The 27,919-nt window shown below is 44.2% G+C and overlaps 1 protein-coding gene across 6 annotated transcripts; it reads right to left on the bottom strand.

Moving 5' to 3' along the window:
* Nucleotides 1-1,909: 1,909 nt before the first annotated feature.
* ZBTB1 (zinc finger and BTB domain containing 1) lies at nucleotides 1,910-27,721 on the bottom strand. Of its 6 annotated transcripts, XM_085061163.1 has the most exons (3): nucleotides 25,659-25,795; nucleotides 14,261-16,172; nucleotides 1,910-3,732 (listed from the first exon to the last, which is right to left on the bottom strand). In XM_085061163.1, exons 2-3 carry the CDS (start codon nucleotides 16,150-16,152, stop codon nucleotides 3,696-3,698), a joined length of 1,929 nt encoding a protein of 642 aa, XP_084917289.1. In that variant the 5' UTR covers nucleotides 16,153-16,172; nucleotides 25,659-25,795; the 3' UTR covers nucleotides 1,910-3,695. The 6 variants fall into 6 exon arrangements, with proteins under 6 accessions (XP_084917289.1, XP_084917286.1, XP_084917287.1 ...); XM_085061160.1 differs by lacking the exons at nucleotides 1,910-3,732; nucleotides 25,659-25,795 and adding an exon at nucleotides 27,518-27,721 and having other exon boundaries at nucleotides 12,937-16,172; XM_085061161.1 differs by lacking the exons at nucleotides 1,910-3,732; nucleotides 25,659-25,795 and adding an exon at nucleotides 26,121-26,251 and having other exon boundaries at nucleotides 12,937-16,172.
* Nucleotides 27,722-27,919: the final 198 nt, after the last annotated feature.

Below are 27,919 nucleotides of genomic sequence, written 5' to 3'. Positions count from 1 at the left end.
TTCATACTGCCAAACCAGGAGTTCAAAAATCATGAGTCAGATCTCCTAAAATTATAAACCTAGTTTAAAATGATGAGTTTCAAAAACATACCTGGCTTTATTCACATGCTGACTTTTTCATCTTTAGCATAAGGTCAGATTACAGTTTTACGATTTTCCGTGTAATTTGCAGATCTAATTTTTTAAAAATAAATAAAATAGCTCATTACACCATCTCACAACTGAAACCAGGCTGCCTCAGATTAATTAGACTCAATAAAATCATAGAACTTGTCAACACTGATTAAACTAATGCTTGATGCTTCAAGGAGTAATTATTTTATAATTAAGTGGTTTTAAAGCACGTATATTTACATAGTCTTCTGACAGTTTGCTGAGGTATGATTAAAAGCTGAAGTTAGTATCACTAATGCTAACTAGATAAACTGGTGTGCTGTGCATTTTAGGCAGTCGGCTCTTTAACTGCAGCCTCCTTTTCTTGCAGCCAGTGCCAGCTCTACTGACAGTCCTAAGAAAGTGATTTTAAAGCAAAAGGTTTTCCAGTAATCACAGAATCAGATCAGAAAAGGACCTCAACAAGTCACATAGTCCTATTTTTGTGTTTAACCAAGATCTCCTTTCTTGCAATTCAAGGCAATTATTTTTATTCGTATTGACTGTGGGTGTGAGAAACAGTTGTGCCATTTTTCTTTGCAACCCGATTTTATATCCGAAAATCACTGTGTCTTCCCTCCACCACCTCTTCTGTAAAATGACTTCAAATCACTCAACCTGTGTTCAGAAGTAAAGCTTTCTTTCATTCACTGCTTTGTCCTGGATTCTCTGCATGCACCTTGCATCTTAATTTTCAAGTGCTAGGCTCAAAACTGGAGACATTACCAGCTCTTGTTTTAGGGGTTCTGAAGGAGCAGATGATACTCCAGTTTCTACATTTCAGTTTTCACCTTTACTTGCAACACCATGATGTTGCATATTAATTTTCAGAATATGGTCCAAAATAATGCATCAGTTCTTTCCAATGGAAATTGAAAGGGTAGATTTAGTTTAGATATTGGGAAGAAATCCTTTACTTTGAGGGTGGTGAGGTGGTGGGTGGCAGAGGCTGCCCAGAGAAGCTGTGGATGCCCCATCCCTGGCAGTGTTCAAGGCCAGGCTGGATGGGGCTCTGAGCAACCTGGTGTGGTGGAAGGTGTCCCTGCCCATGGCAGAGGGGGATGGAAGCAGATGATCTTTAAGGCTCCTTCCAAACCATTCTAGGATTTGTGAAATTAAGCAGCTGTTCCTTTACTTGCACAATGATGCATAATCAACTAATGATTCCAGCTTGCACTTGTTCCTATTAAATAATATGTTTTCAGAGTCCCTCTGCACCTTGCCAGGATTATTCTGAATTCTGAACTTATCTGTTAATGTATTTTAATTCTGCTTGGTCTTGTCTGAAGATATTAAAAGGATACTCTGTATGGTCCAGGGAGTAAATAAATGAAAACAGAGAATTTTATCTGTTGTGATGGAGTTAAACAATATATTGTTATTACTGGCAGTAACTGTAAAGCTGGAAAATTATGCTAAGTCTTAAACAAGATAAATGTTGTACTGTAAGCACAGGCAAAGACCAGTACTTCATACTCAGAGATCAGTATGTGATTAATCTCTCAGATTTGCTGATACGCTTAGTGTGAACGATTTTTATAATAATTGAACTGGAGCATGCCATTAATTTCTCTTGTTTTTTTCATTTCTATGATGATTTGATATTTATTCATCTCTGTTTTCCCTCTTGTCATTAGCAGGTGAATGGGAAAAACACAGGAGCTGATGAAACAGGTGGTAACTGGAACTTCAACCTGTTGCCAGGACTGTTATTAATTCAGGTATAAGATGGAATTAAATGAGAATAATAAGCAGATTTGTGAGAGTATTTTATTAAAGATACTGTTGCAAAGCACAGAATAAGCTTTAAAGAGGATGATAACTAACCTGGAATGTCTTTACTGATACTCTACATAAGATTAGAAGCAATTGCTAAGTTACAGAACAGTCACAGCCTGTTCTAGATGTCCTACACTTTGTAGACTGTTGAAGGCAATGCTATGAATGTGTTCCCTTCTCTCTTCTGCTTTGTGGTGGTCCTACCCTGAAGGTCCTTCATGTTTTCTATAGAAAGGACATCCCATTTTCAATTAGATATCCCAGCTATATTGTGCCTTCTCCCAGCAGAGTCCCCAGTGGTATCCAGCTTTGCCCAGATACTCAGCATCCTCCCCTTTGCTCCATACAGCCACTGGGACTGAAGTGTCAGCATTCCAGTGCTGCACTGAAGTCTTTTAAAATACCTACATCAATGCTTAAGGTGTTACGTGTTAATAGAGCTGATACCTTCAACATCTATATGCTGAAACGTTGGGGGCTATGTAATTAGATTAAGCAACCACATTCAAGGTATCTGAACATCTTTTCTTGCATTTGTATAGCAACTTTATAAACTCAAAAAGAGTAAAGCAAGCACAGACACATGCCCTATACAAGCTGCAATACAGACAATATTGTACACACTTTTTAACAACAGTAATGAAAATGATGCCAATTATAAATAAAATTATAGACAGACTCTTCTTGAGATAACAGTTATAGTGAACAATGAAACATCCTTTTATAATCATGAGTAGAATTAGTAAGATGCGTAACTACAGCAGAATATAATCAGCATGTTTAGTCTGCTTACATGTCTTAATTTGATCCACTGTTGTCTGAGGGAGGGAAAAGAAATTAATATTTTTCTAATTCATGCTTGCCCTAATTTGGAACATTTACTGCCTTATTGTCTTTTTGGTTAGGGGTTTTTTTCCCTCCCCATTAATTTAGTTGGAAACATTAGGATTCCTAAAATGTTCAAATCTGAACACGAACACCTAATTCTCTTCTTCAAGCCAGCTTTTGCAAGGCTTAGCTCCAGAACAAGGTGCACCCTGTGCCCTGTGAAGATTATTTCACATATACTCATCTCCTTGTTGGTAAAAAATTTTCACCATTCTTTGTATAAGACCAGAGCACCATTTCTTTACTCTCCACAAACAAGCACTGTGCTCCATGGAAGGTCCTCTTCAGCTTGCAAATGATGATCATGGCAGCAGGGGAAATCAAGTCAGCTGGATCTCTCTCACCATCCTGTCCTTCCTCAGGGACCCTCTGTCCTCAGTTTTTAAGATTTTTTTTCTCCTCTTACTCTTTTTTTTTTTTTAAAACACTTGATAGTTTAGCATTGTACATGAGTATACACTTGTAATGTTTGAACTAAAAAGTCTAAACAGTTTTTGACAGCAATTCTAAGAAGCCTCATTTCAGAAAAGGAGCACTCCAGCGTGTGAATAGAAATTCTGCAAATTCATTTCAGTGCAGCCCTTAACACCTGGCATCTGCCTCTTTTGGCTGTCTGCTCCATGAAAGACTTTGAATTTGTTTTTAACAGGTGTAAATAATAGTCACAAAGAAGTAAGTTTTATAATACATAGAAGAGTCCAAAACAACTTTTACTGCATGTTCTAATTTGAATGCTTTGGTGCCTTTTGCGACTGCTGCAGTATGTCAAAAAAGCAAAGGTGGTGCCAATTCAGATCTGGCACACGAGGTTCTGAGTTTTTATGAAATCTTTTGCCGACCAGTTCTTCCTCATGTCTTCTCCAAATCTGGTTCTCTCAGTTGTTCAGAAGCTTAGAAGTCCCTATTTCACTACTGCCATGCAGAAAAGAAATGCAAGAAAAATATTAAAAGTCAGAAGCCCGCACTGCAGTACTGTATTTGCTAGCATGATGTGGTCCCTCCCACCTCACCATGTGTGGTTTTGCTCTAAATACCCATCCTTCAGTTATATTCAGAGCACCCACCACAGTCAGGAACTCTTTTTAAAAGCCATACATTTCCTTCAACCCCTACCCCACCAGAACAAAACCTTAAGCAATGTTGTCATCTTGTTTCAGAAACTTTTGCTTCTTTTTCCTTTGCCTTCTGTTTTCAATACAACTAGAGATTTGCTGAAGAAAAACTTCATTTCTCAAACCTTCCAGAAGCTATTTTTCATACTGTATGTGTTACTTTCCAGCAGTGGTTTATGGCTTGGCATAGTGGATGCTCAAAAATTGCATGGGTATTATTTCTCCTCAGCCACTCATAGCTTGGAACACCCCCATTCTGGAATATTTCTTACTGCTTCATATTTTCCCGTATTTTTGGTTGTGGGTTTTTTTATCTTGCCTAACTCAGAGGTGACTGTTATGTATTTATTTAACACACACAAATACACACGCCAAATTCTTATTTTAGGTTAAATGTAGATAAATCATAAAAGTATTTACAATTTCTGTAAGTCTTTTTCGACCAAACTAATTTGCGACAAATATGAGCAGCTTTGTGTCTGATATGAACAATCAAGAAACTGGAAATGGATGTAACTTTTGAGGACAATCCTCTGGGTTGTCAGGGATTTTTTGTACACTGACTTCTTTCTTAGGATATGTAAATCCTATTGTACAAAGTATATGATTGTGCCACTTCTGGATAATTTACCCTTGATGCTTCTACACGATTGTGGCAGCCCTGGCCCACGTGGCTGTGTCTACACTGCAGAGGCTGCACATGAAGTCAGGTTTAGCAGCTCTTTGCATTACTTACCTGCCAGAGCATCCTCAAGGCCAGCTCAGGGCTGCATTTCCTGGCACACCTTTGAGAGGAAAGCCTCGAGTGGTGCTCCACAGCTCGCTGTGCACCGTGGCCAGGCTCTCACTCACTGCATGTGCCAGGCCCAGGCTTGTCTGGCTATTTTAGCTGCCTTCTCTGCTATGTCACATACTTAGGGTGGGCAAAAAGGCCAGCTGGGACAAAAGGCTTTTTTTTTTTGTGCCATGAGGGTGATGTGAACAGGGGAAGCAGGTCTTGGGCAAACTGCTACCTTCAAAGTACTGCTGGTTCTGGCAGCAAGGCCATGTGTCTGCATACCACATTCTTAAAATCACTGGAATGGGGAATTCACTGGACTGGTGCTGTTACTGCAAAGTAACTCTTACATGACTAGCTCAGAGGTCAGGAAGTAACCTTTTTTTTTTTTCTTTTTTTCTTTTCTTTTTCTCTTTTCTTTTTTTGTAAACTAACAAAGGAGAAAAAAGGTGTTTTAACTACAGCATACATGTGAGCACTGTTTTTCCCCAGGCAACATCAGTGTTTAACACTGCCATTCACTACAATGCCAGCCTGCACTTTGCAGTCCAAGATCTCTGTCACCTGCAGATCATACACAACTCACACACACTGAGCTTCATTCCACCACCACCCTCAAATACATCGGCTGTGCTGTGTGGGACCACCCTGAGTGCGGGAAGGTGGGCTGCCTGTGAATATTAAATCACATTTTTCCGATGAGACAGCAGAAACACTGCTATTCAGTGCCAACTGTGGTGGGGTGGAGCACACACAGAGCTGCCGGCACTGCCGACAGCTCGCAGCCCACAGGAAGGGAGATTAGAGATAAAATGCTGTGCCCTCCTCGCAGGCTCTCAAATCGCCCAGCTGCCCTAAGCAGAGAAGCTGTTCGGGGATGCACAGCTGCGGGAAGATCTGCTCCATCCTCCTCCCAGCCAACCGAAGCATTCCAGCCTAGGGAATAGCGACAGGCGCGTTCCCAGCGAGCCACGAGATGGCGCTGGAACCCCCATCCCGCATCCCGAACGTCTGCACAGCGCCAGCCCTTCCCAGGGTTACAGAGGATGCGGCTCCTTCCACTTCATCAAAGTCAGAGGAAGTCTGTGATTAGCTAGATGTTTACAAATAAAAGGAGAATCTGGAGGCAGATCAAAGATAACTCTCCAGAGTTGGCCCGATATCAGGTTCCTGTGCTTAACAGCATCTGCATGGGTTCCACTCTTATGTTCAATGGCTGAACTTGGTGTATCTCATCATGCATTAATAATGCTTTTTTAAGGCTTAGTGCATTTATTAGAAGTCTGAAGATTCAGCCAGCTAAGGCCCTGAAGAAACAAAACAACACCACCCCTCAGCCAACAAGATCTTCCAGGCTCCATCTAAGAGAAGCACCCACTGGGTTTTTCCTCACCCTGCTTCCTGCAATGTAAAGGGAACCAAGAAGCAAAGATAAGCACTGTTCCAAAATCCAAAGGATGTAGTACTTCAGACTTAGTAAACAGGAGCAGTAGCTCCTCTAATGTTCTCTTAACAATCTAAGTAGCTTGGATGGTCCAATCATACCATATATGCTTTTCACTGAGAAGTCTACAGTTCATCCAGGATCTCAGGGACTTTGTCACAGCCCAAAGGACCAGGGAGAGAAGCAGATGGGAGATAAAAGATGTGGTGTGTGAAATACACTGAGTTAATGTGTATCTGTTCTAAGGGACATCTTTGTTTTGAATCTGTGTAACAAACCAACATAGCTTGTGAGGTCTGGAAGGCCACAGACTATTCCTTCTCTCAAAGTAGTGCTCTGTTTGAAGTTGGTATTTCTATTTGGGGTCCAAGCCACACTGAACTTGATCAAATAAACATTCTCCAAAGGAAACTGCCTTTGAACTATTTAACTCTTTGCACAGCAAAGTAAAGCTGAAAGAACTGTAACAATTACTGTAAAATTTCTTGTGCCTTGACTGAGTTGTTTTCCAGTTTTTAAGTTACTCTACATCAGGACCTCTGTCTTTTCTGGCAGAACTGGCCATGTCAGCAATGGCCAATAAAATCTAAGTGAAACACAACCCGTCTGAAAGCAGACTAGGTGGGGCTAACCCTCAGACTTCCAGACACACAGACTGTTAAGTGTCATATTTTACAGCATATCTAAGTGTACACAACTTCTATTTAATCTACCTGATAACAATGTAGCTCAGACATCAGAGCTCTCTCCTGGGCTGTGAGATGTACTAAGACAATTTCTTAAGCAGTTCCAAGAAATCCTACCCTGCATTTCCTCTTCCTACAATATTACTGTATTTATCCTTTTCCCGAGGGAGGGATACTTTAGATTTCACCTCTTTGAATGTTTCTCATTTGTGTAAATAATTCAATAATCAATGGCTAGAAACCAGAACCTCATCAGTTTGGAAGCTGGGACTCTGTACCAGGAGGTACCAGTAGGAAACCCACAGGCAGGGAAGAAAGAGGGGCATCATCTTTAGCATCCTGAATAAAAGCCCTAACAAGGACTTGTGAAAGAGCAGTGTAACCGATACCAGAAGGCTGGTGTATCTGCTGCCAAAACCAAAAGCAATTTATGGTATTCAGCAAACTCTAATTTTAGCCAGCTTATCTGCATTTCCACAAACTTTCATGGTCTTTGGGGCTTTTGCCATGGAGAGGAGGACAATATGTTATTTCTTCCATTCATTTTCTGGGGAGTCAAAAGCAGAAGTCCCTCTGGTGACCATCCACAATGTAGTGGGATGGTTACTTGAAAAGGAGAGAACAGGTATTACTGAGTTGTGTAGATTCACTTGAATATGTGAGAACTATTAAAAAAGGCAACTTCTTAGCCCTAGTCATTGCTTTAAAACAGGAAGAAAGCAAATCTTCCCATTTCAAAAAACAGAAGGCAAATGAAAGAGTCGAAATGATGTATTTTTAAAACAGCAACCTTGTCATCAGGGGAGATGGGGGAGAAGAGAGGGGGAAAAACTTTTTTTTTTTTGTGTTGGCAGCACGGCTGCTGCAGAGACCTTGGCAATTGCTGACACTGGTGGCACTTTGCCTAACAGAAAAGTTGAGAAACCAAGGATTTACAACAGTCCTGATTTCCAGTGGATTTCCTACAATCTACACAGCCTCCAGGATTTGGAGGCCTGTAAGGGATGCTCTCATTCCCTGTCAGAAGTCTTGAGATGTCTACAAAACTACAAGACATACTTGTCTGAAATCACGCCTCATTTGCACACACAAAAAAAGTACACCCTGAAATCTCACTTATGCAAATCACAGTTGAGTTTAAGTGAAAACAATAAATGCAGCAGGACTTTGTCAGAGAGGGAAGTTCTTGAACTATTTCTTTTTTTTTTTTCTCCCACCGGAAATTCTAGATGCAGCATTGTTTTTGTGGTTGTAGCTGCAAGAAGATTTACTATGGTTTTTACTGTGCCAGAAGGCACAGGAAAGGATTAAACCTTTTCATTTTCTTGCAAGAGAATCAAAGATCCTGACCATGTCTGAACCTCAAGGTTGTTGGGGTGAGGTGTGCCACGCTGGCTACACAAAAGAAACAGTCAAAGCCTGGCCTTGGACTATCTGAAGATTTCTCATTTCACAATTCTGTTATCTTTCCTTTAATACATTAATATGAATCTTTAAAAACATATTTCCAACCAATCTTACAAAGGGCATCTACGTGAATTACTGAAAACCGTTCCTCTAAAAGCATGATGCACATGATTGTTTCCTTATATCTTAAATTAATAAAAAATCCCCACCCTACAAGATATTTGAGAGCAAAAATAACCCAAATAAAGATCTGACAGCATTTCTTCTATGAAGTTGGCACTGGTCATTCAAGTACATGAAAAGGAACATGGGCAGTTTGTTTCAGGGCTGAATATTTATAGTCATGATGAAGTGATTCCTGAGTCATGAGCTCTGCTGCCCTGTTACAAATTAAGATTTGTCTTTCTGCATGAAAAAAATAAAATCACAATTAATTCCAGGATTGTAGAAGTGACTGTAAAAGTAGCAAAAGACACTTAATTTATAAAATGTGTCCTGATTTTTGGCATCTTTCCCCTACAAAATCTCAGCCTACTCACACGTCTCAAGAATACACTGCACAGCAATACTTTAGGAGTTTTTTGGAAGCTGGAAGAAAATACAGAAAACTAGTTTATGGCCAAGGACTACAGAAATGTCAGCTTTTGAAAATAGGTTCCTAATTTCTAGCCTTCAGCAGACTTTATAAAGTCAAATTAGTCATCCTTCATCTTGTAGGTCTTTAAGTCTGCGACAAGCATCAAACCAGCTGAGAATTAGGGAAGTCAGAAAATTTGATTTTTAACCCTCTGAGATTGAGAAGCACTTAAAAGTCAGAAGCACACAGGGATAGTAACAGATACTGCCAGCATCAGCTTAACTTACACATGGAATTACCCTGAGCTCTCAGCATCAGACCAAAAATGAGACAACTGTCTCCCCTAACTGTGAAAAGCAGTGAAGAGCACAGGGCAACAGAAGAGCTCCACAGCTGCATTTGGGGCCACAGCTGGAGGGCAGGAAGGGCAGAGGAAGGTGGGAGCCATTCCTGGTGTTTGGCCAAACAAGGGGCCCAGCTCATTCCTGGCCTTGGGCCAGGCCAACCACACAAACCCAGGAGCACTACCCAGTCTGCTTCAAGAAACACTAAGAAAGCTCCAGAGCATATTTGTGGGATGAGCTGAACACAGGAAGGTTTCCAGTTCTCACGAAGAGGGCAGATAGCAGAGATGTGTCTCATTTGTAAGAGGTTGGGCTGCCTTTTTCCTTATCAGGAAATAGGAGATGAATGTAAGAGTTCAGCTTCCCTCAAGATGCCTGGGGGAGACAGAGACCAAGTTAAACCTGGGACATGCTCTCTCTGAGTTCTGGTACAGCTCATTTAAGCAAACAAGCCCCTTTCCAGCCACTCATTCCTCCCCTTGTGCCACCCCTTCTATTGTGCTTGCACAAGATGTGACACAGAGATGGAGAGGGAAGCACAGCAGGGAACTGATCCAGCCAAAAACAGCCCCACAGGGAATAGAAAAAAGGCCGTTGTTTGATGCAGTTCATTGTGAAGCTACATAGATACGTGCTTTTGGACAATGGAGAGGGTGGCACATGGGGAGAGGAGCTGAAACTAAAGGGGAGAAGTAAAGGGCTGCCAGGGCTCAAGGTGGCACAGCCTCCAGGAGCAAATTCATGTCCTCACCAATAACTCAGAGACTCTTGATGGTTTAGCACTAGAGTATTCAAATACAATCATGTAGTCAAACTATTCACTTTTATAACAATGTATTTTTAATATATTCTCCAGGGCAATATATTTTATGTCTTCAGCTTTGAGTAAAAAAATATGATGAATTATGTTTTACAGCAACTGAAAATATTAAATAGAGAAGTCCCCTAATAAAAGCATAAATTCTTAGAATTCCATTATATTCTATTTATTGAAATCAAGATTTCTCCACAGACCTGTTGGCTACAAATATCATTATACACAAATGTAAATACTCTTTGAACTAACAAGTCAGCAGGAAGCATTTACAAGTATATATATATATATTAATATTTTAAACACCCCCTCTGAAACTGAAAAAGAAGCTCAACAGCTTTTATGATATTTTAAAGCTCATACTGGGTCTTCATGAATTCCCTCTTTTTAACTTCCAGTAAATCTTGAAAGCTAAGAGCTAGGCTGGCCACTTATAAATTCTCAGGATTGCAGCCCATAGTACTGCCAAAATGAGAAAAACAACAGAACACAGAGAGGTCCTCCAAAAATAAGAATAGCAAATCACTTAAAAATATAACTGAGGGCATCCAGCAAATCTTTTTCTTTCTGGCTACGCCTAGTGCAACATGATATGCTTACACCTCCAGTTTTAAAGATCCTTAAGTACTTTTACACTCTTAACACTCACTAAGGAGATGCAAAGGAACTATGTTACGGCAACATAAAAATACAAATTAGAGGAAACAGAACTCTAAATTAAATGTTTCTGCTTCCCCTTCACTATCTTTCAAGTAACAGCAAAACTTCTATGATATCATAACTGCTGTTGATTTTTTTCATGTCTGCTTATGTTCTGTCTCTACATTAAATCATTTTTGTAATGGTACGAGCACTGAAACACCATCATTGCACTCTCCCACAGATGTTGTCCCATTCTGGGGAGAGCAGTCAGGAGTGGCCTGACCCAAGCTGCCTCAGCACCCAGACCTTCTCCCCATTCAGCAGCCAGATTCCTCCTGTCACTCCAGGCCTTTTCTCTAACAGTCCCAAGTTGTTTCCTTGCACACTTTTACATGTCACCTTAAATACTCATCTACTTAAATACCCATCTACTTGCAAGCCAGGCTGACTTGTTTATGTTCTCCTATACTCCCCTCCATCACTTCTCAGGCTACTTCAGTCATTCTGATTTTCTCTGCCTACATGTAAGCAGATCCACTCTTAAGCTTCCCTGCAGTGCAATTCATGCTCTTTGTGAGCCTTAGTCTGGACTTTCACATATGCGAACTCCAAGGCACTGGGTTTTGTTTCACTAGAACAGGAAAAAACATCAATTCAAGTTCAGTTGGAAAGGTTTAACAAGTTTTACTTTGAAAGGCTACTACAACACAGCTTATAATTGAAAAACAGAGGTACTCCAGCGTGTTTATAAAGTTAGTACACATAAATACCATAATTCCCAGTTTCTCCATTTAACTTCTGTAGTTGGCAGGTCTACTCACACTAGGAAGTCACATTTTTTGTGAAACAGTTTTGGGTCAAGTTCAGACCAATAGGCTGTAAACAAGAGCTCCTGATGCTGAGCAGGAGGCTCCATAAATCACCCTTAGCCCTTCACTGCATTCAGGACTGATCCCTTAGATGGCAGAGGTCACCTCCTGCTTTTGAACAAGGTCTTTAGTCCGGGCTGGGCTGTGCCCCCGCAGCGCTGCGGGCAGCGGGGCTGGCCGTGCTTGGTACACAACCGGCCGTGAGCTCATGGCTCAGGCCCACAGCTCCCAGCCAAGCTGAGTCATCCTCACTCTGCTCTCACAGGCAGGACATTTTATCCACTCCTCCAGCCGCCCCCTCCATGCCACCTTTGGGATTTGCTTCCCACTGCTCTAATCCTGCCTGCCTGCCTTTGCCAATCCCTCCCACTCAGGATCTCTTCTCCCACTCAGTCTTCCCACTCCTCCAGTGCCACAAGACTCTCCTGCCAGCTGCCCCAGTGCTCTCCATTTCTCCTTCACTTCCCTTGACTGCTTTTCCCAGTCCAGCTGATAGTGTGAGGGATAACCTGCACGTCAGAGACTCAGTGTGTGCAGTGTATGAACACCCCAGCTCTGGAGTGCTGGAGTGTGTTCATGCCTTTGCTCTTTTGGCCCCAGTGCTATTGAGGACTCGCTTGGCTTCAGCATCATACAAGAAGACGAAGGAGTGAGCAGTTAAAGCAAAACACTAAAGGCCCACAAAACTGCACTCAAAGCAGTTGGAGCCTTGGAGCAGCTGCTGGCTCAGGACCAAGGTCTGGTGGAGCCTTCTCCATCACTGCAGAAATGCACACGTCTGCCAGCCAAGAGAAATCCTAATGCACATTTAAAACTGAAGAAATGCAAGGCAACTCACACTAATTTTAACACTTACAGTGGAGATTCTGAATTGTATTCATTCCTCTGCATAGTCTAAAATCAAAACATGATACCCCTCATAATCCCCAAGAAACAACAAGGAATGAAACTCAACTCTGACAGAAACAAGCACATGAAAGCCCTGGACTAGACCATCAGCTCCTGGCTCCTATTCTCAACCCCACCATTGGCACATGAGGTGATTGAATATTTCAGTTGGAAGGGACCTGCAATGATCATCTACTCTAACTGCCTTAATTGCTGATCTAAATTACTTTCCTCCCTCCATAGCTCCGTGGGAAATAGCATTACCACCCTCTTTGATAAAGTGAGATCTGCTGGGAGAAAGTACAACTAGGTTTTATTTTTTAATTGTTTTCTCCATAATTACGTATTAGGATGCTTTTCTCTACCCCATCACAAATCACACACTTAACAAACGTTTAGACAGCTGGTGCCTAAGAGTCAAAGCCAGTTGCTCTCTCAAAGGCCAAAGTGCCTCACTGAATTGGTGTCAGCTGGTACTTAGTAGGATTTTTAAATTCAATTAAACTAAGAGACAAGCTGTGTAGATTAGGGCTCTGCTAGAATCAGAAAGGAATCTTAAAAGGCATAAAATATCTTTACATTTATTAAGCAAACTCTGCAGTCTTTTCTTGTTATATTCTTGTTGAAAAACAGAACATTCATAAGGTATCATGAAAACAACAAGCAATAAAACCCTAAGGTCCCAAGCAATGGGACTATTTTCACACCCATCCTGCTTTTAACTTTCCAACACAAGCAGCAAGGCACTGTTCACAGCTAGGCTGAAAATGCAGTCTTCAGTGCACATGGCCATACTGCATTCCTAGTAACCCACTCCTCCCTTGTATGCTTAGGATAAGCAGGTTAAATATACCCACAGAGGTACAGACAGTGAAAGAAAGGCCAACATCAGTTGCACAGTTCTGCTAGGACTTCCCATCTGGAACACAACCACAGTGCTGGAGCCCCTCGGTTACCCCAATAATCATTAACTCCCTTCCCCCTTGTGCACGCCAGCCCGAGCCTGCGAGGTTTTACTGAGCCTATGTGCTCTCACCCCTGGGATGAACCTTCCAACAAAGCCAAGAAGCAGGGGACCAGGACAGCCAGCTCTGCCCTTACAGCAGACACAGAGAGCAAAGGATTATTTCTTGGCATTGTTGGTTTGTTTGGTTTTTTTTTTTTCATTTTGAAAATTAATTTGGGGATTACGTACAATTATGCCCTTGCACATTAATCGCTGGGATCTAAAATTTTCACATGAAGAAACAACACATGGAAATATTAAAGCACTCATCTTACGGACATGGATCCGAGAACTGTTTAATAGCAGTCAGTGAAGGGGTAACATTGTGCTTTTAATCTACAGTTTAAAAATAATGATTTGTATATCTACGTAGTAAAACAATAAAATTAAGAACAGAAACTGGTATTAGGAAACAGTGAAAATGTAATAATTAAACACATGATGCTTTTCAAAGCTTTATACTTAATGAGCCTAAATAGACACCTATGGTTAGGAGGGTCTTAAAAAAATAATAAAAAAGAGACTTATTTTCAAAATTTTTTTTCCTTTTCAAATTTTTTTACTATACTTATGCTTTGCTTTGGTGTTCTCTCTGCTGCCAACTTAATGCTTTAACAGTATATTTACGCTCATGTTCTTTTCAAATGCTTGGCATTATAGTGAGATCTCATATCTTTCCTCAAATTAAATTTTGCTCCACATACTCCACATGTATACAGATGAACATCCCTGTGCTGCTCCAGTTGCTCATTATTTGGGAATATCTGAAAGCAGACCTGGCATATAGTCTCTCCAGCTGATAAGTGAGATATCATATGCCGTACATGGTCATGTTTTCGGAAGTTTCCTTGATCACAAATGGAACAGACATACCTGGCCATGCCTTTGTGCATATCATTGTGGAGCCGCAACTGGCGCTCTCTTAAGAACTGCTTCCCACATGTCTGACAAACAAACTGTTTTTCCTTGGTATGAACGGTATAGTGTTCCCGCAAGTGGCAACGCTGATAAAATCCTTTCCCGCAAAGGTTGCAGAAATGCTTACGCCTGTGATCCCTCTCGTTCTCTTCCAACATGGAGTTCTTGAACAGATCTTGCTCCAGGCAGTTTGACATATGTTCAACCACTAGGTTTTCAGTATCAAAACGCTGGCCGCAATTAGGGCACCGGAAAGGACAGGCAGAATGTTTGTATAACTGGTTTTTTTGGAGGCTGTTCATTGGGAAGTGACCGTCCCTGAAGTCCTCTAGCATCTCTGCAAACATCATGTCCCTTATTTCTGACTGCTCCTCGGGGTTTTCTTCCAAGTCCATTTTCTCCTCAGAATTTCTGATCCCGTTCATGGTCAGATCCTGGGGTTCTCCACAGGTCTGTGCATGATCCTGTAGCTGCTTGCCTTTGACCAGTATTTGACCGCACTTGCCACAAGCACATATATTTTCTATGTGTTTGGATAAATAATGAGAGGACAAATCTTCCTCTGTGATTGTTAGCCCACAAAGTTCACAGGGAGCATTCTCCACATCTTCCTGCACTGAGGGAGTCTTGCTGTTAAGGTGCCGTGGACTTTTCAAACACTTTCTTTCATCCTCATCCATGGATAAACGAGGCTTTAGAGTCTTCCGAGCATTTCTCTTCTCTCTCATCTCTTCCTCAACGTAGTATCTGTAAAGCGGCTCTTCCTGTTCATCATCTAAGTCGTCATTGTCAGAAGACTCATTGCAGTCTTTATCTGCCACCTTAATAATATTAAAATCCTTCAGCTCATCTGTAGGATTGTCCTCTGGTTCCACCTTGATGATAATCCTCTTCCTCTCGGAGGCTCTACTCCCTTCTTCACCTGATGTCTCAGAGGCAACCGTACTGCTTTTTCTGCTCGTGATGTTTGACACGGGAGACGAAGAATCATCTGCAGCGTGGCTCGAGTCCCCCTTGTATTTTTCTGTTTGCGTGGAGATCATTTTAGAAGTAGAGTTCTTTTCACTAAAGTCTATTTTCTCAGCACTGTAGTACCTGGCACTTTGGTAGGAATGCCTGTTGGTGCATGTTAACACGTGCTCATCCAGTAGCTTTTCACAGCTAAAACTAAACCCGCAGCTGTCGCAGGTGAAGCTCCTTCCAAACCGGCGCGAGTGGGACACGCGCTCTTTTGTGTGAGAGAATTTGGACGTGGTGCTCTTTTTGCAGACATCAAACAGTTGTTCGGGGAAGCTGTTCAGCTGCAAAGCTTCTTCATCAGGCTCTTTGTTATGGGATGTATTTACCGTTGAACTTGGCGGCTCCATTCCCCACCTGTTTGGTTCGCTGCCGTTTCTAGCAAGTGCGTCTTCATACATTCTCACACCAAATATCATTTTATTATTCTGGGTGCTAGAAGCAGGAGATGAACATTTTAAACTAGATGAGTCTGTATCCTGTATATCTTCTAGACACTCAGGTACGTTATATAGCTGTAAATAGTTCATGGCCACTTTAAATTGCTCAAAATTGGCAGGGGCTGTCATAATTTTTCCTAAATACATGAACTGTAAAATAAGATCAAAGCATTCAGCACTAATCTTCATGTTGCTTAGATTCAGCTGGGCTGTAGTGTTTTGATGGTTCATAAAAAACATCCTAAAATAGGCGCTGCAGGCAGCAAGGACTGCTTTATGTGCTTGAAAATAAATATCATCGATAGCGATGCAGCAGTCGCACAGAAAGCCCCACTCTCTTTGCTTGTTTAGCTGCTGAAGGACATAGTTGCTATGGCTGGTTTTTGCCATCTTGTACTTCGATTACAGCCCTGCATAAAGAAAAAGGTATCTGTTAAATCACGAGCACAAAACCCAAAGCCTACTTAAACACGGAGGAACTGCCATCTCTTTGCTCTCTAGATTTTCCTATTCTGCCAGTCTGCGGTACAGCTTCCTGTCTGGAGATCTCTGCTCGTAACTACTTATGAATGTTCATGCCAGTGAAAACATCCATAATTCCATGTGCTCACCACTAGACTTACAAGACTAGTAAACTAATAAGCATAACCAGCACAAACGTCAATCAGAGCTACGCTGTTAGAATATAAATTAGCAAATACATCTCAAAGTCCTACAGCCAAGATTTTCAGATATGAATTCTGAATGCAGAACTTCAAAAACTTCACAGGGCAGACTGCTGTAAGATGGCCCCAGGACAACACCTATACAAGGTAAGCTGGCTGTCAGAAACCACTCTTCAGTCTCAACTTGCCTTTTTACCTGTCAGTCCAACGGGCACATGATGCAATGCACACTGGAAACCAGGCCAGGCTCAAACTGGTCTTTCCCTCCCCATTAAAGGAAATTAAGAGACAACAGGGCACCCACACAAGCCACTCCACACATTTTGCTCTTCGTGGCAGCTCAGGGACCATCTGAACCTTCTCTGCAAGGCCTCCTGCAAACCAGGAACTGCAAACTCAAGCTCCTTCTCAGAAGCAGAGGGCAGCCCAGCTGCGGTGGCACGTCCCACGTTTGAGCCCGCTGCAGATGGTGACCAGGCGAGCTGCGTGACAGCCACAAGGACTGCAGAGGCAGGAAGTGGTGCACGCCGTGCCTCCAACTGCTCTCTAAACCACTCGCTCAGAGTGCTGAAATGTAACCAAAACACGTAGATGGGAAAACGGACAAAGAAAAGCTCAGCAATGGAGAACTGAGAGAGCCAGCAAGCCAGAGGTGGAGCCATGGTGAAATGAAGCCTCGGCAAAGACTGGGAAGAAAGGTCTGCCAGTGCTTAGAGTTGCTCTAACTGAAAGGACTAACTTGCCCTCAAGAGAAAAGAGGAAGAAAACATCATGGTTTATGTTAACAAAAAATATCCAGAAGAAATGCACAGTATACAGGAGGGGTCTGTTTGATTAAAGATAAATTTCACCAAGTGTGGCCAGATCCAACAGCTAGTCACGACTCACTTTGGCAAACCTTTACTGATACACATAATCTGTTCTAACTGTGCAGGCTGAGGGAGTGAGAATCCAGAAGAGGGTACAGAGAACACCCTAACTGAAATGAAAAACATAAAGCAATAATGAGGATTCTTAACATTTTGAAAGGTTATTGCAAACAATGCAAATAACTGTAAGAGGTTTGTACAAATAAAGTACAAGCTAGCAAATAATATATACTAAATGGCACTTTATGACTCAATGAAATGCAGGGATTGACTTGCAACCACTCTTTCAACTGTCCAAAATTTAAACACAATACACACACAAATGCTCCATTTTTCTTCTTATTTCCCTAACAGCTTACATCTCCTAGGGGGAAAAATGGGTAGAGAAATTAAATTTCTCAATTAGTGTTGAATTCACAACTCATAGGCGTTGCCTAGCTTGTTAGGCAGCAAACCTAACATTAAGTCCCCGTTCTTCATTCCACAAAGCATTGCTACTGAGGAAAGGCTCTCAAGCTCTCGAGAAAAGAACATGCTCACCCCACCCAGCATTATTCCCTACTGCCAACTCACACAGCAGTGCCTGTGGATCACCACCAGCACAAGATCTGGTCTGGCAAGAGGAACCTGGAGATTTGGGTTGAACTACACTGATGGTGAGCATTTGACTGGCAGCTGCTCCTCTCCTCTGAACCCAAACCTCCATGCCCAGAAGTGGGAAGGCACCCTGCCATAATAATTCTGCAACCCGTTTGGCCCAGTGATGTCCACTGCAGAAACACAACTCGTTGCATGGAATTCATTTAATGTCTGCTTTAGGAGAATCTCTGAAACAACTTCACATTTTTTCTAAAGAAACTGATTATTGTCTATGTCACTGGGTGATTTCAGATGTTTCTGTGAAAAACAGCAAAGCTCTTGACATCAAGGAATAATAAAAGTGCACTTCATGTTCTTCCAAGTGGTAACATGTTTTGGATTTGAGGCAATTCATTAGATGCTTAAATGTAACTCAATCTATTGTAATAAGAAGAGCAGCTGCATAATGACAAAGAATTAACTTCAAGTTCCACATTCTAAGAGTGAAATTCAACGAGAAAATGAGATTATGCCAATCTAAGGCACCACTGGCCTCTTGGTGTGCTCTGCCAACATGACAAAAAAAGGCTCAGGACAGCTCGTGTTAACCTCCCCATACTCATGAAGTGGCAAGTTCCAAATGTCTTATTTGTGGTTTTTTTACACTAGATGTACTCCATTGTGCCCTCCAAAAGCAAAACAGCAGTACAAGCAGCAAGCCTGTTCAAAACTATCTGCAGGCACCTGCAGACAGAGTCATTTCCAGGTGATGGAAATTAAGGGTGACAGCACACAAACCCGCCTTTTCTAAATCTTCTTCTTTGGAAAAGGTAAAAGATATTTCTCCTTTTGACAGATGAACTCCTGCAAAGCTTTCAGCACGTGGATCCTGACACAAAACAATGACCCACTGGCAGTGCCACCACTCTGGGAAAAAAGGGTGGAGCATAAGGTTGCTTGAGCAAGATGGCCAAACTTTGGATTTGATAGGTACCCGACCTCTATCACAGTAGCACCACATGTAGATATGAAAACAGAGAGTTTGAGGTTATTTATGTTAATGAAAGTCCTGGCATCCTCCCTCTGGATACTGTATTAACCTGGTGGATGTAACTTCCCACCACGAGAGCCTGTGTTGGGCTATTTAAAACTTCGACACATTTCAACCAGCAACGGCAAAACTCTCCTTCTGAAACCTTGGACTGATTACTTTTTCTCCCTCCTACACAGAAAAGCTCAGCCAAAACTGTTCCAAAAATGAGGCTAAGAAAAACCTTTCATATATGCAGATTATTATTACTTCATTTAGAAATTAAAAATAAAAGTTTCTCTCCCAAAATCTTAGAAGAGACACTTTATGTGGGTGAAAGCGTTATGTCTTAGATACGCTGTCACAATATAAAAATCTGCCTGAATCTGGCCAAGCTATACGCTTGAGGGGGAGAAGATAAAAGTTATCAGTTTATTCACACTGAAGAACTTTTGTTAAGTTATAAAAGTTCAGATTACAGCCTCGCTGAGAGCATTTCATCCTCTTGCAGCTGCTCAGTATACAGGGGCCTGCCTGAGCCATCCACAGTGAAATACCCTTTTGCGCAGAGCTCTGCCATGATTTTAAACTACAAAAGGGTTGATTCAGACACAATTATGAGAGTGTTGAGACACTGGCACAGGTTGCCCAGAGAGGTGGTGGATGCCCCATCCCCGGAAACACTCAAGACCAGGTTTCACAGGGCTCTGAGCAACCTGATTTTGTTGAAGATGTCGCTGCTCATCGCAGGCGGGTTGGACTAGATGGCATTTAAAGGTCACTTCCAACCCAAAGCATTCCATGATTGTATGTACCTCCACCAAGTCATGAGCTGATAGCAGGGCCTCCTGGAGACTTCTCCACACCACTACTCACTGTAGGGTTTCAGCTTCCTTCCTGGTAGCTGATGGAGAAGATGCCCAGTTCTGGCTGAGGGAGAGCCAGAGCCAGGAGTGGATGTAGTGAAAACACAGGGAGATTGGGAAATGTAAGAAGGATGTGATGGAAACCCTCTAGAAATCTGGAGAGCAGGGAGAGGCAGGCTGGGACCAGAGTGCTGAGCCAAGAGGAGGGGACTGGGATTAGGAAGCAGCAGTGGGCATTAAAAATGGGTGCACTGAGGATCTAAACACTGGAGGGAAGAAGCTGCTTGGGCAAGGGGCTGGGAAGAGCCAGGCTGCAGGGCCTAGGGCAGGACGGGTAAAAAAACCACAGACATGCTCTTGCTGGGGAACTGGTAGAAAATAATTATCACATTCACTCCTTCACAGCAGGAGCTGCACCCCAAATTCCCAATCCTGCCATCCTTTTGCCATCAACAAGCATGACAGGCTTGCTGACAAACTCCTTCCCAACAAACGCCAGCTCTCAGAAAATGGTAATTTATCATTATTTTGTTACTTTAATTGCTTAAATGACAGCAATCTGCACTTATCACTCGTGGGTGGATCAGTACCGCAAACTATTTTTGAGGTTTGCGTTAGAAAAAAAAGAAAAAGCAGGTATTAGAATGAAAACAGGTCTTTTTACAGAAAATTTGAGGTTTCAAAGTTAAGTGTATACACAACAAATGCTGTCATTAATGCAGGATTAATTCTGCTGCCATTTATATATCTATCATATGTTAGGTATATACATATATTATGTATTTATCATAGTATAGTCTTCCAGCCCTCTTACCAAAATTTCCCCTACTCAGCACATCCTCTGGATCTGTCCAGGCCTGGATTGAGTAGCACATGGCAAGATCCCTGCTCATTTGGCAAAGCATTTGGAGGATGTGAAGTGAGTGAGAGGTGGAGGACAAAAAGGAGGATCTCACAGCGATGAACTCCGCTTGGAGAACATCACCCCATCGCTGTCAGTGCCAGGACAAGTCATTTCAGCCTTTCTGTTTTGTTTTTTTAATAAGTCTGGCTGGCACTTTTTGGATGTCCAGTTTATTCACATAGGTAAACACCACTGCCAGCAACTGAGGCCAGTGGGAGTTATCCTCTGTATATATCACACACCAGGTATCTTGGAAAATTAAGGCTCCATGCAGGCGAGTTTGTCAAACCAAAGTTTTTAATTTTTTCTGATCCTCTTTTTCAAAGAGAGGAGAAAGGCCAGCCACTTGCCCAATGGAACAGCACACTTTGTGAAGCATCCAGTTCCTGGAGGCACCAACCTCACAAGTCCATGAGGAACCCAAACAACTTCATCTTCAGCAATGATCGATTTGTGCAGTGAACACAGCATGTTTTTACATCACTGTAAGCAATACTGAATGATGCAGAGGTGTTCTGAAAACATGTGCTAGAAAAGCATCTAATATGAAAATGGAAACTGAAGCTATTTGACTTGGGTATTTTCACTCTGATTTTCAAGCTCCAAGTCTCCATATCCATTTTATTTCACTAGTAAGTGTTTATTTTTACACAGCCACGCTTTGATTCAAGCTTGTCTGACACCAGATTTTTCTTTTGAGGCATCACTTAGATACTATTCAGATATGACCATGAACAAGGTTAAGTTGCACTACTACACTAACCAATTACATTGTTTGTAAGTCTGCTAACAAGAAAAAACAGGTATTTACTATAGCTCCATGCCATCATTTCCTCACACTCAAAGTTTTCTGAGATGTTTTAAAACAAAAGAAGTAAAAAAAGTCCTCAAGCAATGAACTGGTGAAGTTCTTTTGCTTACTTCTCTGCCTTTAAAACAGACATACCACAAGGTTCAGAATTCAGGAGCCTTTCGGCTCCAAAATTAGTAGGTGGTTTTCAAAACCCAGCATTTCCACTGCTGAGCAGGCAAAAACATAGCACTTACATGCTTAGTTACTGACTGCTTTTCTTTGGAAACCAAGAACAGGCTGGACAAAAGTGTAATAAATGAGTGGAGAATTTGGTGCTAATAGAAAATGAGACTGGAAAACCTCAAGCAAACAACGCCCAGTTATCCAAAAAACAAGCGCATGAGGATCAGAAAGCAAATCCCCCATCGCCGTCTGTCTCCACACCCCACCCTGGCACGGGTTCCCAAGAACTCTTCCCCTTAATTTTGCCATTGTGGGTCAGATCTCCCAAAAAAGCCTGGATTCCTAAATGACAGCACTGACATGCTGCAGAAAATCCTACAGAAGAGGCAGCAATTCCCCATACAACGCCCAGGAAGTTTATGTGTTCCCTACTGCACTGACCACAGAGCTGTCGACAGGCTACAACTTTTACCTAGACATACTGAGAAGGAAGCCACAGAGCTTGCTCTGGGTCCCTCAGTTTACACAAACACTGAAAAAAAAGCAAAGAACTTGGGCCCAGCTGACAATTGTCCACCTCAACAGCAAGTAAGGATCAGTTTGCATTGCAAGCACAGCCTTGATCATGAATTAAAACAGCTATGGGAATTCCATGTACTGCCAGGGAAAATGTAATTAAGCTCCATTATTCAGGCTACGAAGGACTAAAGGTATAATTTATCCTCCTCTCATAGCCTTTCCAATCAGCTGCCTTTCAGGCATGCCAGTTGGGAAGATGATTCCAATGATGCAGACACTCATCTTCAGACACATCGCGATGGCTGAATCAACTCATTTTCAACAGACTCCTGGACAAAGTACAGAAACAAGTTTCATGGCACTTGGGCTAGGTCTGAAGCAGGGCAAGGGAAGATGCTCCAAAGCCCCCAACCATGAGCTGTCAGAGCCCCTGGATCCCCTGTTCTCCGCTGCTCAGCCAGGAGTTCTCTGCTGATTCAGCATCCATGTCCACAAATGAGAAACAGACATCAAAATTTGGCAAGTTAGGCTTCCCAGATGCTAACTGGAAATTAGTTAAGATACATTACATGGTCTTAGGTAAGAACACTCCTCGAAAGACAAGGAATACAGCTTGACAGAAAAAAGTAAGAAAGCTGAGTCTCTGCTAAAGCCCCATCTCAACTTCAAACCACTTTAGATCAGATCTAGGGAATAAAAGTACTAGAGAGACCTTATGCAGTCCTTTAAAGTAACTTGCTAGCCACAAAGGTTGACTCTAGAAAGTCACAGTTATCTTTTATCTGGCACCTTTACAGTTGTCAGGCAACACAGTAATAATATGTTTAAAAGAAACAATTAGTGGGGGGAAAAAAATTGACACTCAATTTCTGCTTTGTAGCAGAAAGGTGAGCCTTTTTATCTAGGCTCTCTGAGTTACACCAGCTTTCAACTTCTGAAGGCATCTTGGTGGTTTAGCCATGTCTTGAGACCCTCAAATGAAGTCAAAGGTGCCTTCCAGGAAAGGATCCTTGGCTAAATACAGGTTGGACTTCAGTGTAACAGCTTGCTGAATGCACATGAATGAACCAAAGTAACTTCTGACACATAAACCAGACTACAGGCTTTCCTGACTCTTCCTGGTCTTAAATGCTTCACATTTTACTTTCAGCATATTAAAAATAAAAATAAGGCTACTATCCAATTAAATAGGTCTAATATGGGGGGGAAGGCAACAGCCAGTCAATTCTGGAGTTTTACAGTGACACTGCATGCACAAAGAAAAAGTTACCAGACAAATCTGAGGATATAAATGGTCTTCATGCAAATTATGTCAGCTGCTGTGCCCACACACTGTGTCCACAGCAAAACTTTGGGTGACAGTGTTTACCATGCCCAAGCAAAAGCAGGGCAGAATAACCCAACTGCTGGAGAACCACTGGTCAAAGTGAAAAATAAACATTTGGCTTCCTACACTATATATGTGTGTGGGGTCCAGAACAACTCCAGTAAGAGGTTCAGCTGTAACAACTAAGAGAAAGGACACCAGGCTTTTATCAGGAAACTTTCACTATCTCAGTTCTGAGCAGCTATTCTGTTTTCATCCAGCAGGTAAGTAACTACTGCAGCTTTGTCCATCCTGGATTTTCAGGGCTTTCCACTGCCAGCAAGAACAGAAATCTCTGAAAGAAGCAGCCGCTCACATTCAAGTAAGAAAAGCATCTAAAAACCCAAATCCCTGTTTGGCATGAGCACTCTCAGTGTAATCGCTGCTAATTCCTGTGCCAGTGACAACAGTGGTTGACTCTGATGAAGGGAAAGACTTGTGCAAGCAGAGCTGAAGCGTCTGTTAAGTCTGTGATCTCATTCCACACAAAACTTTCTGGCTACTAGGAAGAAGTGGCTTCTATTACTTCTCCGAGCTTCCCACACAGCACCAACCCACATTTTCATTACCTGCATCCAACCCCCCCATCCGGTGGGTGCCTGCTGGTTCCCTGCTACCTCAAACATCAGCAGAGTGCAACTCACACTACTTGTTACTCCTCAGGTTTTCTGGCCAGTCATCCAAAAATCTCTCCACAATCTTGTCAACTCGCTGTGCTGCTGCTGCTGCCTAGGGAAAATCTCTGCAACCGCTCATGTTTGGCTGGTTTTCCCCACGGCCATATGGTCCCAACGCCTCTCCCCCGCTCGCCATGAAAGCTCAACTTGTAATTCGGTAAAAACGAGAAGCCCGCATCCCCCTGCTCACGGCTGCTCCGTGGGTTTTTCCAAGAGCTGTAATGAGGAATGTTAAACAAACACCTTTAATTAAAGGAATGTTTGTTTAGTGTAATTAAATGCCTAAGGAACACCGCACTGTTGCAACCCCGGGTAGTTTTGCAGTGCGTGCTGTACCTTGCGATACTAGAGTGTGAGGAAAATAATGCAAGCAAATGACATAACCTGGCAGTAAACATCCAAATATTAAGCAGCATCCAAGCCATGCTACCTGTTTAGCAATGCCTACGTGTCAAGAGGAACCGGCACTCCTGTATCAGCTGAAACAGGGCAAACTTGAGAATCTGAGTTACAAAACATCCTGAAAAATAGAGAGGAATAAAATCTCAGCCCCAAACTCACAGCGTTTTAAGTCCCTTTTCCTCTACTCTCTTTAACTACCTTTCTATCCGAGCAGAAAAGAGGAGTCCTTTGAAGAACGAGACTTTCGACACCGCTCCCACAGCGGCACGGGGCTTGTTTTTAAGTGACAAAAGTATTCCCCTTCCTTTCCAGCCGCCTCCACGGCGATCCAGCGCACTGCCAGCCCCGAGTGAAACCCAAGTCTCCCGCCTGGCAGGGTGGAGCATTCCCTCCGGGCTGCAGCTCCGCTCCGTTTTTCGCTAAACTACCGCAACTCGCTCGAAGTTTTGGGGCGTTTATTTTGCGAAGACAAAAGGAAGAGAAGCGGCGGCACCCACCGCGGGGGCCGGGACCAGGCGCGATAGCGGCACTCGAGATGTTTACCGCGACTTCGAGCCCCAGAGCCACGCGGGCGGAGCGGTGCCCTTCCCTTCCCCGCCTCTCGCCCCTGCACCTCCCTAGGCCGCTTCTCGCTCCCCGCCGCCGCATCCCCGACCCCCGCCCGCCGCCCCGCAGGTGGAGCGCGCCCGCCGCGACCCCCGGAGAGAAGGAGGGAGGCGAGGAGGGAGGCGAGGAGGGATCCGGAGCCGGACCCGCCGCCGCGGCGCCGCCGCTCAGCCCCCGCGCGGTCCCCGCGGCGCCGCTCCGCTCCGCTCCGCGCCGTGCCCTGCCCGGCCGCCGGGCGCAAGGTCACCGCGCCGGCCGCCGGCCAGGGACCGGCCGCGGCTGGAAAGCCCCTACCTGGCAGCGCCGCCGCCACTATGGCGGGCCGCGCCGGGCCACGCCGCCGCTCGGCACTTCCCACCTCCCGCCGCCGGCGGAGCTGCCGCCGCCTCCCGCCTCCTCCTCCCCGGGTCCCGGCGGCGGCCCCGGGCCCCGCTTACCGCGGCGCGGGGAGAGGCGGCGGCCGCCGACGGGGAGCCGAGCCCGCGCCGCTCCCGCCGCTGCTGCTGCTGCCGCTGCCGCCGCGGCTGCAACAAAGGACTTCCGCCCCGCCGCGCTGCCGCTGCCGCAGCGCCGGCTCCGCCGCGACCGCACGGAGCCGGACCCCTCCCCTCGGCGGCCGCGGCTCCCGGCGCCGCCGCTGCCAGCGCTGCTGCGCCGCCGCCAATGCCGGGGCCCGGCGGGCGGCTCCCTGCCGCGCTGCGCTCTCCTCCCATGCCGCCGGGGACGCGGCGCGGCGCGGGCTGGCGCTGCCGGAGCCCCCTCGGCCCGCCTCCTCCCCGTCCTCCGCCGGAGCCCCCCGGACCCTTGCCGGGGCGGCTGGCGCCCACCGGGACCCCGCGGCCGGGCTGTCCCGCCTCGCTGCTCTCCTGTCCCCCGCAATCCGCCCCTTCCCCGCGCACCCGGGCTCGCCGCTCGGAGCGGGGAGTCAGTCTGTCCTTTCCCCTCGATCCGGCCGCGGCCGGTGCGGACGGGGAGGCTCCGGTCACCGTGTGGGTGTCCGGCGTCGGAGTGCTGTAGCCGCAGCCCCGCGTGGGACAGTTCGACTGCGAGAAAACCACTGCGAGCTGCGTGAGAAAGTATTTCCTTCTCGCTGCAATTTCACACGTTAATACCACCGCCCTCCCTCCTGGAGCTTCACGGGGATGCGGGAGCACAGGGCTGGCAGCCACCGCCTCGCTCTGTCACAGATCCCGAGGACAGCGCTTTTTTTCATCCTCCCAGGAGCTGTCCCAGGCCCTCTTCCCACCAGTGTCTGCACCTCTCCTGTCTACCAACATCCATCCAGCTCCTCCGGAACTATCCCATGTGAGTAAGTGGGATTTCCGGCCCCCCTGGTATCTGCTGCAGATCTGAGAGAAAATATAAGGCTGGTCAGGCTTTCCTCCAGGTCTTGCCACTTGACTTTTCCACCCCCAAAGTGACATTTGTCATTCAGCACAAGCGTTTTAAGTGTTTAATGCGCACAGCTCCGTCATTCAGTGTCTGGAGATACCTTTGTTTTTATGGTGCTGCAACTAACATCCGTCTAAGTATCAGACAAGCCAAAGAGGCAAAATTAATCATAGCGAAACTAAGAGATTTTATTACAAATTTTAAAATAACAAAAGTAACAAAAGAGGGCAACAAAATAAAATGCCACAATGTTAAGTTACCAGTATCCATTCCTGCCTCAGAGACCCCGAAGGTTTTCCTGAAGCATCCCTCCACTGTGTAAGCAAACAGGACAAACCCAACTAACAAAATCCTGGTTTCCAGATGGAGGATCATCCCTTCCTTCTGGGTCTGTCTGGGGATTTTTTTAACCACAACAGAATAAAAGGGGAGCTTTCAAAATATGTCTTTCAGAATGTGTCTAAAAAATCCCCTTGCTTCCCCTCTCACTCTGCTGCAGCCTTGCTTCATGGGTGTGTAGCAGTGCCAAGGGAAAAAAGCCTCTGCAGCTTTAAGACACCAGTCCCCACAGAAGGTGGAGGGACCCCCACATTACAGCTACTTTGTAGGTTTTCCTGTTTCATAGGAAGTTAAATAAACGGCCTCCATAAGCCAACACGGCCATGGTTTTCCAATCACACGGAAAAGTTGCTTTTCTCATGGTTCAAGAGTCATTTTCTGCCCACCTCTTTAGACACGTCAGGGCAGCACAAGCCATGAGCGCCCATGAGGGGCTTGTGCAGCCTCTTGCTCCATCCCATGTGAATCACACCAGGAGCTTCTACCACCTCCAGTGAGGTGGGGCACAAGGCAATCCCCCATTCTCACCACCTCCATTCTCTCACTGCCCTCCCACTGCACTTACCTTTCCAGTTCACTTGTTAAAAAATTATTATTTTCTGGCCACAGAGGAGGAGGGAGCAGAAACACCCGTGAAGAAAGCTGTGATTATGTCCTGCTCTCTTTTTGACCCACCAGCATTGGCTGTATCGCTTTGTATAGGCTGAGGTGAGTGATATCATCACCTGTGTTTTATAGCAAAACACCAAATTACATTCCTCACAATCACTTTCATCAGCTTGCTTCTGGTTTCTCTGAAGCTCTTCAAAGTCCTCTTTGGACCAGAGTCAACCTAAATAACATGTAAATAATTAATCATTTAAATAAATAACGTGCCATCTGCAAATAACGACTCACTCTGTATGTGGGTTAATAAACATGTTAAATAACCCAGAACAGAGTACAAAACCTTGAGCCACCTACTGCC

This window comes from Lichenostomus cassidix, chromosome 5 (assembly GCF_008360975.1).
Source record: "Lichenostomus cassidix isolate B80296 chromosome 5, HeHo_3.0, whole genome shotgun sequence".
NCBI classification, from domain to species: Eukaryota; Metazoa; Chordata; class Aves; order Passeriformes; family Meliphagidae; genus Lichenostomus; species Lichenostomus cassidix.
This window is presented reverse-complemented; position numbering and strand designations above follow the sequence as displayed.

Coding starts and splice junctions, on each gene's coding strand:
- ZBTB1 (XM_085061160.1), bottom strand. CDS start 16,152: ATGGCAAAAACCAGCCATAGCAACTATGTCCTTCAGCAGCTAAACAAG.